This window comes from Rousettus aegyptiacus, unplaced genomic scaffold (assembly GCF_014176215.1).
Source record: "Rousettus aegyptiacus isolate mRouAeg1 unplaced genomic scaffold, mRouAeg1.p scaffold_m13_p_18, whole genome shotgun sequence".
In the NCBI taxonomy this organism is placed as follows: Eukaryota; Metazoa; Chordata; class Mammalia; order Chiroptera; family Pteropodidae; genus Rousettus; species Rousettus aegyptiacus.
Window position 1 is genome coordinate 18,195,291 of NW_023416293.1, and position 15,585 is coordinate 18,210,875.

The following is a 15,585-nucleotide window of genomic DNA, read 5'->3' on the forward strand; positions in this document are numbered from 1 at the left end:
CGACAACTAAAAAAAACTAACAGTCTCCCCCACGGGGAAAAAAAAAACATTGGCAGAGGACCTGAACAGACACTTCTCCCAAGAAGACATATAAACAGCCAACAGACATATGAAAAGATGCTCACCTTCACTAGCCATTAGGGAAATACAAATCAAACCACAATGAGATACCACTTCACACCTGTTAGAATGGCTACCATCAACAGGACAAGTAATAACAAACGTTGGAGAGGTTGTGGGACCCTCATATACTGTTGGGGGGGGCGGAATATGAACTGGGATAGCCACTGTTGAAAACAGTATGGAGGTTCCTCAAAAAAATAAAAATAGAATTACCATATGACCCAGCAATTCCTCTTCTGGGTGTCTACCCCCAAAATTTGAAAATATTTATCTGTAAAGACATATGCGCCTTGATGTCCCTTGCAGTATTATGCAAGGTGGACAAGACACGGGACCAACCAGAGTGTGCTTTGATAGATGATTGGGTACAGAAGACGTGGTACATACCGACGATGGAATGTTACTCAGCCATAAGCAAAGATGAAATACCGCCTCTCGCAACGACATGGATGAATCTCGAGGTTATCTTGCCAAGTGAAATAGATCAGACAGAAACAGCTGAGAACTATGTGATTTCACTCACGTGTGGGCTAGAAAACCGAAAAGGACAAACAAACAAGACAAACAAAAACTCAGAGACACAGACGACAGTTTAGGAGCGACCAGAGGGAAAGGGGGAAGAGGGCGATTAATAAGGGTAAAGGGAGTCGATATGTATGGTGACGGAAGGTTTGACTTTGGGTGGTGAACGGATGATGTAGTATCGGGCTATGTACGTGAAACATACATAATTTGATTCATGAATGTCACCCCAATAAATTTAACAGTAAAAAAAGACCCACTGGGGGGTGCTGCGGCAGGAGTGCGGCAGATGTTGTACATTGTTCGTTGGGTAAGAGATGACTTTGGGCTGTTTTGGGGGAAATCTGCATTAAAACGAAGAGGCTTGAACACATTTGGGAAACTGTAACATTTGGACTTCCTTTGGTTGTAGATTAGGCAACTAAAGTTAAGAAAGTTCCTGAGCAGGACGACGGGAGAGCCTGACCCTGCAGCTTTTGGGGAAGTGATTCTGAGCCTCCAGGCCTGAGAACCGCAACCTTCGCCCCACAACCTCTCACCCGGCTGACCCCGCCCAGGGAGACACTGAGCGGCTTCTCCTGCCCTCTAGTGGCATTTCCTGAAAGTGCGTCTGATGAGAACCGCCTGGAGTGAAATGGGAGGCTCAGGTTGTCGTCGCCTGGGCTCGTCTATCCCCACCGGCGCTTCAGGCCACCAGGAAGCCCGTCCTACTGCGTGTCCATCTAGCCTCTTTGGCCCTTCCACCTCTCGATCGTGTGTTGTTCTAACAAGGGCCCCTCGTCGGGGTCCTTCTCCATCGTAGGGGACTCTCACCCGTTGGAGTGAAGCTTTGGGCAGTGCCCCGCATCCTGAGCCAATCGGGAAGGGGGCCGCCGGGGCTCCACTTCAGACCCGCCGCCGGGCAGTGACAGTCCTGCCGAGGAGGTCTCCTGGCTTTGTCTCCCCCGCCTTCCGCATCTTCGAATGTGTTTTCTTGAGTCCCCACTAAAAGAAGTTTGCAAAATCGTTTCCCCTTACATTGTCATTGTCCTCAAACCATTTTTCGTCACGGTTTGCTCAGTCACGAAGAGATGTGATTTCGAGTGTGCCGTCCATGCTGACATTGACACGAAGCTGTCGCATCGCTCTGACAAATGTGCTCCCAGAACCCGAGACCATGATTTCACGCCACCGTCAGCTGAGTACCCTCTCCTTGTATTCCCATTTCCCATGAGGTGTTATCATAAAGTGATACGACTTCGTTCTTAAACGTCTTTTACTGACCGCCCTGGACTGAACAACCCAGACTGGAGGCGAGAACAGGGTCCTGCAGTGAGGGCCCCTGGGGAAGGAGTTTGGGGGACACCCAGGCGGTGCAGACAGCAGGGCGGGGTGCCCACGGGGCTGCATGCAGGGAGCCCGAGGGCAGAGGAGCAAGGGTGGGAACGTGCAGGGCTATTTCCTGTCATTCCCAGGTCCCTTGCCTGCTGCGGGGTGTCTGTCACCCTCGCACACTACCTGGGTGGCGCTGTGGGAGGAGGCGAGGGATAGGGGTGAGCCCTGTCCCAGCGGGGCACTCTCTGGACACCCGTGAGGAGGCAGAGGGCGGTGGCGGGCGGGGGTGCAGCGTGCAGAGGGCGTCAGTGCCTGGGACCCAGAGGGCCACGTGACCATCTGAGGCGTTACCTATGGGAGCCTTGCTCTCTACAACCCCCCGCCCCTGCCCACGGCCCCTGCCTCTGGGACTCACCACTGGGACTGCATCTGCTCCCAGGAGGGCTGCGGTTGGAATGACCTTGGACAAAGCATGAGACAGACAGACCTGCCAGGCCCTGCCTGCACGCACAGGGGCCCCCACTCCTCACAGCGCCCAGAAGAGCCCGGAGCGGGGTGGGACGGGGGTGGGGGGTGGGAGGGGAATGGGGGGTGGAGAGGATGGCGCCACGTTGGGGCCGCTCTTTCCAGGGGCAGGAAGCCCGTGAGTGGGCGCATGCCCCTCACGTGTCCCCACGGGCCTCTGCAGGGCGCCCCCCCAAAGAAAGGGCAGCCCACCAAGCACCTGAGTCCCTCGGAGGGAGGACGCTGACCCCGCCTGTCTGCGGAGGGATGAGGCCGGCCGAAGGCGCCCCTGTGGTCCGCATGGCTGGGCTGCCGGGATGAGGAGGCCGCGAGGTGACCTGTGGGGACCGGAGACCCCTGGGAGGCGGCCACAATCAGGCCCTGGCCTTGGAACGGGTGTTCCCTGGGATGGGCCAGGCGGGCTGTGGGCAACCTAAGCGCCGGGTCTGCAGCTCTGGGGGTGGGATCTGGGTCTGGGGGAGATCCCTGAGGGGGGATGGGGTGGCCACATGGCCAAATACCGCTGAGTCTGAGCCCGGAGTGACGGGGATTATCTCATTGAACTCATTGAACTAGAACTACCCCCCCCCCCCCACCGTGAGTGGGCCAAGCTGTCTGCCACGCAGGGTCAGTCTGCAAATCACAATGAGCGTGGAGACACATGGGGCTCATTTCCTACCCTTTTTGTACATTGTATAATTCACACCTGCTGGTTACACTGTAACTAGCATGCATCCTAATTGGACACGAGTGCATGTGAGGTATAATTATAAGATAGGTTTTTAACGTTTTCCTAAAACTGCAGACATTTCAACCATCCCTAAAAGTAGAGAGAGAGTTATGACTCGAATCAGCTGGGTTTCAACAAAAGACGGATGTTCCCACATTAGGGGAATTTGAGGGGGGGTTATTCGTGTTGTTCGTGTGGGGGACGTCCCAGGGGGCAGTGCCAGGGGCTGCCACCACCAGGGGAGGAAGTGGCCCCTGGCATCCTGGCAGGGTGTGGGGCAGGGACGCCACCAGGGTGCACAGCTGTCTGCTCCAGCCCGGCTTTCGATTCCTTTGGGTGTAGACCAGGGAGAGGAATCGCTGGGTCACGTGGCGATTTTATATTCAGCTTTCGGAGGAGCTGTGAAATTCTCCGTGGTGGCCCAACTCTCCCCATCCTCCCCAATGCGTTATTTTCTGTGTTTTTTAATACCATCCTAATAGGTGTTAAGTGACATCTCATTGTGGTTGTGATTTGCATTTCCCCAAAGATTAATGCTCATCAGCCTCCTGACAGTAAAGATCTCCATTCAAATTAGAGACGCATTTTTTAACAAAAATTTATTTTCTGCACTAGGATTTATTTGGCTGTAAACTCGAGGAATCGCCCAACACCTGTGAGTCTGGGGCCCAGTTAAGCACCTTTAGTGGTTTCCACAGCTTAAGAATTTACCATTTAAAAAATTTTAGAATGAATTTAGTAAAATGAAGTTATAAAAAATTATACAAAATCATGACAAACATTTAATATACAAGGCTTGATATGGAATGAATGATAAATATAAAAAGTGAAACTAATTTATGGGTCGAGCTATATAAAAGACCCACGTGTTCCCCCTGTGATTCTTGGGGATATGTTTGCCTCTCAAAACGAACTTCAATTATTCACAGAAAGGCTCTCGCCCTTCAGGTTCCAAAGGCTGTGGCAGTGGGGGCTGGGGGACAGTTGGGTTGGGGGACAGTGGGGGCCAGGGGCTGAGTGACTGGGGTTTGCACAAGACGGGGGGCGGGGGGGCTCTCTTCCCTAGGAGAAAATCAGGCAAATTCATCCATGTCCTCAGGTATAAGTTTCTTGGGCAAAATGTACCATTTTCCCTTTGGAGTTATTTAAGAGTTTTTCTTCTTGCCACCGCTGAATCCCCTCTCCCACCTTTCTCTGGGGTTTCCCGCACCTGCTCCTGGTCAGGCTCTTGGCAACTCTTCCCACTGAGCCTTCTCTGCTCCCTGCTCCTAGTCTTTACTGAATTAAACTCCTCACCTCAACTTTCAATTCAAAATCTACTGTTTTAGGACTCTGGGAAGCGGCTGATAAAAATATGATGTTAGCTAGTCATCAGATCAGGAGATGGCTAAACAAATCGAAGAAATGGAAACATGAAATGTGGCGGTGGTCCCTCGAATCACACCAGCGAGCAGTAGAGGGCCCAGATCACTAGTATAAATGCCCGATCTGGCCCTCCTGGACCGTGCCCTTGAATGAGAGCTTGCCCAAGGGCCACGGGTGGAGGGAGCCATGAGCGGGGAGCAGGCTCACGGTCGCCTGCAGCCTGGCTTTCAAGAGGAGGCCAGAGGTGAGGGGCTGAGCGGTCATCACGGGCGCCAGCCCAGCCTGGGTCTCAGCGGGGTCTTCTCAAGGGGGCTGGATATAGGTGCCAGCAGTGGGGCCATTCTGCCCAAGAGACCAGATGCTGGTATCCAGGTGCTGTGGGCAAAAAGGAGTATTTTGGTAATCTTTGGTGTAACTGAAGGCACATCAAAAGAATCCCTACCCTCAGCCATCTGACCACGCCCTGAGATTCCTATAGACACTCCCGTGATTTGCACCTCTGGCTACCCTTGCCTGGGCGTGTACACTGAGGGTTGGGGCCGGGGTTCTGTCTTCGCCTAGGGGTAGAGACACTCCCGTCCAGAAGCACGTGTTTTGGGGAACAGTGAGGGGAACGCTGGCGAGGCTCGGGCTGCTGGCCACGCGGCCACCAGGTCAGACAGCTGTCGCCTGGACCCTTTCAGGCAGGGCTGTGAAACACTGGAGAGGGGGTGAGACCGTCTTCCCTTCACTGCCGCTCAATGCAGTCGACCCCCAGGGTGTTGTCGGGGCAGCGGCAGGTCCTGCTTCCGGGGGTGGCCAGGCAGAGGTGGGTGCAGCCGCCGTTGTTCACTGAGCAGTAGTTGTTACCTGGAAAAGGCAGAGGTCAGCTCCACAGCCCTCTAAGAGTGCGGCCTCCATGACAGACACCCCCGTTTCTGGTTTCCGGGGGGCCAGTGTCAGGGGGGATCAGGGAAGGCTGTACCAGGCACTCGGCTAAGCTTAGTTCTTGGCTGTTTCCTCATCTTCGGGGATTTGCCAGAAGGGCGAACACCCCGGTTCCTGATCTGGGGGTCTGCAGATTCGCCACTACCGTTATTAACAGATCTCAGGGTGGGCGGTCCTGCTCTGATTGTAACTTGGAGTTGGAATTTTAAAGCACAAAGTGCCCTTTATCTGGCTGGCCTGCTGGCTTTGCACTTGACTGTGGGGAGGAGGGAAGCAGAGGCAGAGAGCGGGTTAGGGGCGGGGCCGCACAGGCTCCCGGCGGACTGCTGCGTAGACACCCACGTCCCCACTGTGAGCTGTGTGCCTCTGGGCTAGTGGCTTTAGTTCCCTTATTTATACAATGGGCATAAGAATAGTGCCTACCTCAACAGGTTGCTATGACGATTAAAGGAGCTAATGAATACAAAGCACTCAGAGTGCGAGGGGAGTTAATCTAATCTACGTAAAGGACCAGCTGCAGTAAAGGCCACATCCACGTCTGTAATTACTATCACTGTTAACTATCGGTGGTGCTGTTAGGCCCAAGAATGGACTTCAGAGCGTGGCGATCCACGGCTCGCGTTCCTGCCTGGAACCTACGGACCCGGACTTCCGGGCCCACCCAAGTTCACTGCCTTTCCTCACCGTGCCCACTGCATTCCCCAAGGTGTCCTACGGGTTCATCTGGCTCGCCCACGAGATAAGGAAGACCCGGATGGGAGCGCTGTGTCTCCCCTGCCGTGGGCGGGGCTGCGAGAGGCCGCGCAGTGAGCCGCCAAGGGGGGGGGGCGCCCTCGCCCCGCGGGGCGTTACCTGGCGCCCTCACCCCGCAGGGGCGTTACCTGGGGGACACTGAGACAGGGCGGTGGCGATGCCGTACAGCCGGGCCTGCTTGTGCGGGTGGAAGGTGTCCACCTCTTTGGAAACAGCGAGATCTACAGCAGCCACGGAGTTCCTACGGGAAACCAAGGGCGGGGTAAGACACCCCGCCGCCCCAGGAACGCTTGGCCCCTTCCGTGGTCTCGCGGATGAACTCGAGGCCTTGCTTCCTAGCCCCGCCTCCTCCTGGGGCCTGTCGAGCTGCATTTCTGTCTTAAAAGGGACAAAGAGCAGCTGGCTCTCCCCTTCCGCACCAAATCCCCAGCTGGGAAGTCTGCTTTGCACACAGATGCGCCTGGCGCAGCCGCTTGCTCGGTCTGAGCCTTTTGCAGGAAGGGGCGGTCCAGAGGGACTGCGGCACCCTGCAGTTTAAGAGCAATGGTGAACTAGGGACGGAGCGGGCACGGAGCGCGCCAGGGACCCTGGGCTGGGTCCTGGGGAAAGAGCAACATGCTCACGAGGCCCGAGCCGCAGGCCGCCCTTCCTGCAGCGTCCGCACGGTAAATGGCGCCTCCCTTGTCTTCACCCTCCTCCTGACGACCGGGAAGCCAAGGCCGAGGGGCGCCTCGGAGGCTGGAAGGCCACCCGAGGGGGAATGGGGGGGCCTGGCCTCCCAGAGGCCCGGGGTGGCGGGGCGGGCCCCTCCCCCCACGCGGCGCCCTGCAGCTGACATACGTCTTCCAGTCGGTGTAGTACAGATGCTTCCCGAAGCTCGTGACAGCGAAAGGATACTGGAGCCCTTCCAGGACCCTGCGTCCGCTGGCCTGACCCAGTGTCAGGCACTCGGCCCGGCTGGTGCCTGTGTGAACAGAACAACTCGCTCATTGTTCACGCATGAAATGGCCCCTTTGTGTCAAAGAACGAGAGCCTCGAGGGCAAGGGTGACAGAAGTTCAGCGCTGTGGGCCGGCCGGGAGCGGAGGTGGGGCAGAGGCGGGGAGCTCCTCTTGCTCACGCGCCCGCCGTCGCCCCGGCTGTGCAGCCCGGTTCCTGGCCGGTACTGGTCTGTGGCCCGGGGAAACCCCTGACTTAACACGTAACGTTTAAAAATGTAAAAACTGTTTCCAGCTCCTGGGTTACACCAGAGCAGACGGCAGGCTGGACTGGCCCGTGGGCTGTAGTTCGCTGACGCCAGACTTAGACAATCGAGAACTAATTTTCCCCAGACGGTGTCAAGCCCAGAGAAACAATCAATTCCAGAGCAAATATATGCAGCTACTTTTGTGCGGGAAGGAAAACAGCTACCTCACGCCCCCGGCCTGCAACGGTCCTTATGTGCAGACCGGGCCGCCTCACAGTGGGTAACGGTCACTGGTTACCACGAAGCACGGCCTCCACCCCAAGTCACCTGCATCCACCCAGCAGAGCTGGGACGAGTAGGCGTCGAAGGCCAGCCCGTTGGGCAGGCCCAGGTCGCCCTGCACGAGGACCCTCCGGTGTGTGCCGTCCAGGTAGGAAGTTTCGATTTTGGGGCTATCTCTGTTCCAGTCCGTCCAGTAAAGGTTCCTGGAGGAGGACAGCGGAGGGAGAGGAGAGCGGGCGTGAGCGCGCGCGGAAAATCTACTTAAGGGAACGCTTAGACGAAGACACCGCGGACGTGAAATCACAGAGCGGCTAGAAAGGGTCGAGGGGTGCTAAGAAACACCTCATCTGCCAAGACACCAGGATTTGATTCTTCGCTTGAATTCAGTTATTCTGTTAATAACGACTTCACCTCCCCTAAACACAACTGACACACTGTGTCTCAATACAGCTGTCCAAAAAGCAAGCCGGAACGGAGGCCGAATCCGGCGTGAACGCACGGGAACCCCACATGCTTTCAGCACACGGCGACAGCGCAGACCTGCAGCCGAGGCACAGAAAGGGATCCTGGCGGAGGCTCCGCGGTCGAGGAGGTGGCCGAGCGGCCACAGGGCAGGGGTGTGGCCGTGAAGGGACGAAACCAACGTGTCGAGGAGCCCGGGGACCGGCTGGGAGGTTCAGAGCTTGCAGTGGGGAAGGGGGAGAAACCCCGAGGAGCTGACGAAGCCATGAGAAGGGTCTCCAAGGTGATCGCGCTGGGTGGCCCCAGCGTGAGGGGCACATTTATGTGACCTCGACACTTCTCTGGGTTTGATACAACTTGAGTGTTGACCCACAGTCAGCCCACATGGAAATGTCCCATTTGTGGGCCGTCAACTTACAAAGTCTCTTGGTAAGAGTTTTAAAAGTGGATCACGGCGTCACGTCCATGATCAGAGGGCTGTAACGAACGTTCTGACACGTTACCATAGAGATCCACAAGCCACCAACCTAGTTCATCCCGTACGCATTCACTTCAGGGGTCCGAGCCTCGCGTTCGAGAAGACCCCAAAGGGCACGAGCCAGCCCGACAGACACACACGCAGCTTCACACCAACACACCCTCCCACGGGGTCGGCCGCGATGCCTCGGGGGTTCACCAGGTCCGTCTCGAACAGCACGCGGCGCTGGCTGCCGTCCAGCTTCGCCACCTCGATTCGATCCAGGCGAGAATCCGTCCAGAAGAGGTTGCGGCCCAGGTGGTCAAGGGCAAGGCCTTCTGGGCTTCCGAGGTCTAGACGCAAACAGAAAACGTCTGATTGTTCTAGGCAGGGAGGATTCGGTTTTCCTGATGACTCAGCGCTGTTTTACATGACGTCCGAACCCTGCACTTTGAGAAAACAAGCGGAACGCGATGTGCTTGTTGTTTGCAAGATAAGCGGTGCTCAAAGTGACCGATCAGGAAAGGCCGCCCAGGCACCTGGTGGACATCCGCCCTGCGCACCATGCTGGGAACCAGGTCCCGGAGGGGGCCTAGGCTTCGGCCCCAATCACAACGCACACTGGGTCCGGCCCTTCGGGAGCATGGAGGAGGGACACGGGAGGCCCCCTGGGGATGTGGGCAGCAGTCTCGGGGGAGTGACATTTGTAAAACTGGCCCCGAAGGACCGACAGCGGTTTGTCAGGCAAAGGTCTTACATGAGGGTTTTCAGGTAGTGGGACCAGGCGTAGGTATAGGGAAAGACGACGTGGCTTGAAGTGACCCATATGTATCTCTGTATGGCTGGAGACCACGGGGGTGAGGGGGTGGCCAGAGATGAAGTTCGGGTGCCTGTGTTAATGAGGTTATTCCACAGGCGAAGGGGAGGCATGAGAGGAGGAACGGAAGAAACAGACTTAACACATTCATTAATTACTGGGGGGGAAGGTCATTCCAGAGAAACGACACATGCAAGAAATCACAGCTGTTCCTGCTTTTATGCAGTTATTAGGAGGACAAGGCAGGGGTGTCGGTGACCACGAGCAAGGCGCCCACGCTCCCGGAAGTCTCCTGTAGGCCGTGAGCAACTGCCTCTCAAGCCAGGGGTGGCCGCGGGGCACGCGGCTACAGCGGCCACCCCGGTGGCCACCCAGCTGACCGGAAGGGCAAGACGGCAGTGGGTCCCTGACTGGAGGTAAAGCCAAGTTAAAGGCAAAACCCCAGCACGGTTCTCCAGGTGTTGCTCGCGAATCTTTCCCCTTTACTCGCTAGAGGCCCGGAGGCCGGGAACTATGGCTGGAAGGGGCCGAGGGGGCGTCTGCTCGCTCTTCCCCGGGTCTGAGGTCAAATCGTACTTGACAGCAACGGCATTTGTAACGGAGAGGTAAGACGCCAAAAGGCGTTTTCATTAAGCTAAACCATGAAAACAGGCAGAAGTTACTTAAATGGCACATCGGCTTCCAGAGAAGGATGTAGAGTCTCTGTCCACAGCCAGACTTATCTATCACCTTCTGGGCTTAATTCCTGAGGCACGTCTCTGGTGAGGGGGCCAAGGACGGAGATAATGCCCTGGGGCTGTTCCATAGACCCGGGAACCTTCCGGAACACCAATTGTTAGGGCAATGTTAAACTGCAAATTGGAAAAGCTATCTTCGGCCCCAAGGAAAAAGAAATACTAAATGAGGCTCGTATCTTTTAAAAGTCTTTGATTTGAGGGTTTTGCAGAGGAAGCAAGATGATTTTATACAACGTCACCAGCAGGACAATGTCCTTGGATCAAAAATATGCGCAGGACAGGTGATGAGTCACTGATTCGGCAATGTGTCATATTTGACCTTTTCAGTACAGGTGAATTTTTACAAGTCCTTGGGTTTTTGTTGTAATGGTCTTTAATGCTGATAAAACATATCCGTTTAAAATGGTCTTGATTTGTTGACTGTAAGCATTAAAACAATGCATACAGCTGTTGGCTTAAACAAACATCTGTAAACCAAGGAACTGAGGTTAAATGCTGAGGGGTAGCTTTAGGGGTAGTTTAGGGGAGTGCCCTAAACTGTACCATTGGTAACGCAGCAAAGAACTGAGGGACGGCTGGTCTGCCGTACTCCTTGGGCGCGGGTGACCCGAGTGTGTGCAGGTGTGGGGCAGAGAAGGGGAGACCCCGCACCCCCCGCCCCGTCCCCACGCCAGAGATTACAGGGCAAAGCGACAACCCTGGAACCTGAAAACTGGGGAATGGACTCGACTATCAGGGACCACGTTTGCCAATATGCTCGTGACCCTCCCAACAGTCCGATTCATGTGCTTGAGGCCTGTGGGAAACCCCGGACAGAGCCCGCAGTGAGGGGCCCTCTGAGAATCAGCTGCAGGCTCCGCAGCCAGAGGCAGGAATGCAAACCCCACCTGGACGGCTGAGTTTGGCCCTCATTGTTCATTAAGCCTGGCTACCTTAGCTTTCAGAGAAAGGCACACACTTACCTTGTTTCAATTTTTTCCCTCTTAGTCTAGCAACGAACTCCAGCTCAGGTGTTCACGAGTTAATGATGAGGCCTCAGAGGATGCTTCAGAGAAGGCTGTGAAGGGTGGTGTTGGAGGCCGAGCACCCGGCCCCGCACGAGTCACCCCCTTCTCCAAGAAGCCAGACATGCCCACCTCACGCTCCCCCGAGAGCCACATGGGCTGCTAGAAGCGGAACCAGAAAGAAAGAAAGGCATTTCCCTGCCCACCTAGTCGAATGATGGTGGCTGGCTCCCCGCCGTGCAGGCTGGCTCTCCCAATGGAGGGCTCGCTGATGTCGGTCCAGTAAACCATCTTGTCCACACAGTCGAAGGCCAGTCCAATGATGACTTTATCCTGGAAGCGCAGACCAGGGGTGAGAGGGGTCCACCCACGAGCATCTGAGTGACCAGTGACGGTGAGAATCTCTCAAGTGCTTACAGGCATTCGGACACCTTTTTAAATGAAGTGTCTTCAGTCTTTTGTCCATTTAAAAATCTTCATTATTGAGTTGTGGGAGTTCTTTGTGTATTCCAGGTAAAAATCTGTTATCATATGCATATGTGTTTGCATGTATATGTCTACTTCCTCTCAGTAGGTAGCTTGCTTTTTAATTTTCTTGAAAGGTGTTTTTGAAGAGAAAAGTTTAAAATTTTTATTAAGTCCAATTTATTTTTTTTCTCTTATGGCTAATGCTTTTTGTATATCATCTAAGAAACCTTTTCCTACCTGAAGATCATTAAAAAAGAAATATAAGATAAATATTGGATAGGAAAAAGCAAAACCGATCTATTCTAGGACAATATGATTGTCAATGTACCAAATCCTGAAAAGTCTATAAAAGTATTATAGCTAATGATCAAATTTAGCAAGGTTGCAGGATACGAGGTCAATATAAAATTGTATTTCTACTAGCAAAAAATAAAACTTTAAAACAATAATGTTTATAATAGCATCAAAAACAAAGTATTTAAGAATAAATATTTTTACACATGCAATATTCTACACTGAATACTACAAAACACTGCAGAATGAAATTAAAGAAAACCCAAATAGAGATAAAGCATCTTCATGGATTGTACAATTTAATATTGCTAAGATATTTGTCTCTAGAGTTAAAGATCCGATGCCACGGTATCAAAATCCCAGCGGGCTTACCCTGGTGAGGGGCAGCGGATAAAAGCTTATAATTTTACTCTCAGATGGACATGGAAATGAAAGCGAAGCTCTGGGGACCACAGAAGTGGAGCATCTGGATGGTCTTTCACTGGGAAAATCAGCGTTATCAGTGGACACCCCGGCCCCAAGAGGTCAAGTCAAACAGGTCGCAAAAACCGACATGTAAGAATTAACCCAAAATGAATCGAAGACCTAAATGTAAGAGCTAAAACTGTAAAACGCTTAGAAGAAAACACAGAGGGAAGCCTCGTAACATTGGGTTTGGCACTGATTTCTTGGATGTGATATCAAAAGCAAAAATAAATTGGACTTATTCAAAATTTAGGATATTCGTGAATAAAAGGATACCATCCACAGCGTGAAAAGGCAGCCGGTGGAAGGGGAGACTTATCTGCAAGTCGTGTATCTGAGGAGGAGCTAGCATCTAGAATGTGTGAAGAACTCCTACAACTCAATAGGAACGAAACAGTAAACAACACACTTACGAATGGACAAAGGACACAGACAGACATTTTTCCAAAGAAGAGACTGGTCCACACACACACGAGAAGATGCTGACATCACTAACCACTGCAGAAACTCAAATCGCAACCACGGTGAGACACCACTTCGCCTCCGCGAGGACGGCTGTTGGAAGCCAGAACACAGCAGGTGCTGGCAGGGGGGCAGAGGGATCCGACCTGACAGGCGCGGAGGCTGCGGTCTGCACAGGGCGGCCGGGACGCGCCCCTCTGGGAGGCGTCCGGCTGGGCCCGCTGGCTCCTCCGGGCGCTGACGCGGCACTCACCGGGGCGTGCAGCAGCGCCTTGGCCTCCGCCTTCTTCATGGAGCCGCCCTCCAGGGGGATGCGCTCGATCTTCCCGGTCTGGGCGAAGAGTAAGTGGGTCCCGGGGGGCAGAGGGATCACGGCAGGAGGAACCGAGGGGCCGTGGTGAAGCGGGGGAGCCACTGTACTGAGACCTGGGTGGCAGGAGATGTCAGTGATCAAGGCCTGTGTGCAGCAGGAACGCACACACACGCATGCATGTACGCACACACGCATGCACACGTGCACACACACACGCAGAGACACGCACGCACACCCATGCGTCAACCCGCGCACTGGGCCACGTCCCCTTCGTGGCACCAAGACCACAGCCGCCGATGCCACTTCGTGTCTGCGAGCACCAGGAGCAGAAAGACCTTGGGCGAGGGGCTTTCGTGAAGAAGATAACGCAGGGCTGAGTGTAACACTCAAGGGCAGCTGGGGAAAAAACGGCTTCGCCTGCCGCTCGCGAGAGAATGGGGCGGCCTCGCTGTGCGGCCTCGCTCCAGACACGGGCCACAGCCTGAACGGAACAGTGGCAATGCGGCCACCCCGAACGGCTGGTGAGCTCTGTGACGCAGAGGGGACTGTCAGAGCAAACGTGTCCAGAGGTCCGCCCCGGGGCGGGCGGCCTCAGACCCGCAGCAGCAGCACCAAGGCCCTCTGGGCTTCAAGGACGCCTGCCGGCCGAGGGCTGGTTCTCCCTCAGATTTGGCCTCGACTCCTAGCTGCGACCTGGTGTGGCACGGCCCCTCGGCTCACCCGACAAGGCCCTGGGTGTGGTGGGGGGGTAGGGGGAACAGGCAGCCTGTGTGGCAGGGTAAGGGGCGCAGAGCAGGTGTCAGGAAACCTGGGCCCCTACAGAACCTCTGTGGCCGTGTGTGCCTTTGCACTACAGGACCGGGTGGGTACCTACTGGACCCCGGGCACGACCGTGAGGCAGGAGAGTGTATGAGGATAGAAGCGGTTTCCTGGCCTCAGGAAGCCAGGTCCGGGCCAGGGCCGTCCCCACGAGGGTCCAGGGGAGACGCAGGGGACCAGGCCACCTGGGCCAGGGCTATCCCCACGAGAGTCCAGGGCCGATGCAGGGGACCAGGCCGCCTGGGGCAGGGCTGTCCCCACGAGGGTCCAGGGCAGACGCGGGGGACCAGGCCACCTGGGGCAGGGCCGTCCCCATGAGGTTCCAGGGCAGATGTGGGGGACCAGGCCGCCTGGGCCAGGGCCGTCCCCATGAGGGTCCAGGACAGAAGCAGGGGACCAGGACACCCGGGCCAGGGCCGTCCCCACGAGGGTCCAGGGCAGACGCAGGGGACCAGGCCACGCAGGCCAGGGCTGTCTCCACGAGGGTCCAGGGCAGACACAGGGGACCAGGCCACCCGGGCCAGGGCTGTCCCCACGAGGGTCCAGGGCAGATGTGGGGGGCAGGGCCGTCCCCACAAGGGTCCAGGGCAGACGCGGGGAACCAGGCGCCCCCCGCAGGCAGCCCACCCAGGGCCCAGAGCACCACAGTCTCTGCCGCCAGCCGCAGCAGTGGGGGCAGCTGGGCCGCTGGCTGTCTGCACTGAACAGAAAGAGAAGAGGGTCAGAGGGGAGAGGGCGAGGGGGCGCCACAGAGGGGAGTGGGGTGAGTGCCAGGGGAGACAGAGGAGAGGGGTGCGGGGAGGGAGGGGGGCCTGGGCTTCCAGGCGGTGGCGCGCTCAGGGTCTGGGGCAGGCTCCCCGCGGGGCTCACGCGCCGGGCACTCTGGCCCCCGACTTACAGGGGGGCCGCATCCCGGGCCGGGTCCTCGTGCCCTCCAGCTCCCGGCCGTCTCGGTCCACGCACCAGCAGTAGCCAGTGGCTCCGTGGCACTGGGTGGGCACATAGTGTCCGTACTCGTCACACTCGGGGACGAACGGCCCGGGCAGCTGGGGTCGCTGTGGGTCCGCCGCCCCCGCCGTCCCCAGGATGTGCTCTCGCTCGTGCTGGCAGCGGGTTTTCTCCACTTCTGTTAGAGACAAGCAAGGGACAAGGCAGCTGTCACCGCGTGGCTCAGCCCGCGGGTGCCGGGTCCCCACGTCCGACTCAGGACGCAGAGCCGCTGGCTCACACAGGGTTTCGTCTGATTAATTTTCGACAGTTTAAAACATCGTTATTATTTAATGGATTTAGTGGTCAAGATTATATTTACATTTTCTTTTCTAGGCAATGTTTTTTTTTTTTTTCAGTTTTTAAAAAATTGAGGCAAAACTGACATAAAACCAACCATTTCAAAGCGAGCAATCCAGTGGCATTTGGAACCGTCATGGTACTGTGCAAACCACCCTCTCTACCTCCAGCCACCTTCCTCCCCCCCGCCCCCCGGATGAAACCCCACGTCGACTGAGCGGCTGCTCCCGCGCCCCGGCCCCGCCGCGCCCCCCGCCCCGGGCAACCGGCAATCTGCGTCCCGTGGCTGCGGACT

The 15,585-nt window shown here is 56.0% G+C and overlaps 1 protein-coding gene across 1 annotated transcript in view; it reads right to left on the reverse strand.

Annotated features, from left to right (window-relative positions):
* Nucleotides 1-3,775: 3,775 nt before the first annotated feature.
* The window catches only part of NID1 (nidogen 1), a 58,559-nt gene continuing 46,749 nt past the window's right edge, over nucleotides 3,776-15,585 (reverse strand). Inside the window, exons 13-20 of the mRNA XM_036235619.1 lie at nucleotides 14,902-15,129; nucleotides 13,125-13,297; nucleotides 11,389-11,515; nucleotides 8,806-8,977; nucleotides 7,751-7,908; nucleotides 7,079-7,202; nucleotides 6,367-6,479; nucleotides 3,776-5,407 (exon numbers count right to left, since the gene is read on the reverse strand). Of these exons, the coding sequence (XP_036091512.1) occupies nucleotides 5,286-5,407; nucleotides 6,367-6,479; nucleotides 7,079-7,202; nucleotides 7,751-7,908; nucleotides 8,806-8,977; nucleotides 11,389-11,515; nucleotides 13,125-13,297; nucleotides 14,902-15,129 (1,217 nt within the window). The 3' untranslated portion in view covers nucleotides 3,776-5,285. The remainder of the gene's footprint in view (nucleotides 5,408-6,366; nucleotides 6,480-7,078; nucleotides 7,203-7,750; nucleotides 7,909-8,805; nucleotides 8,978-11,388; nucleotides 11,516-13,124; nucleotides 13,298-14,901; nucleotides 15,130-15,585) is intronic.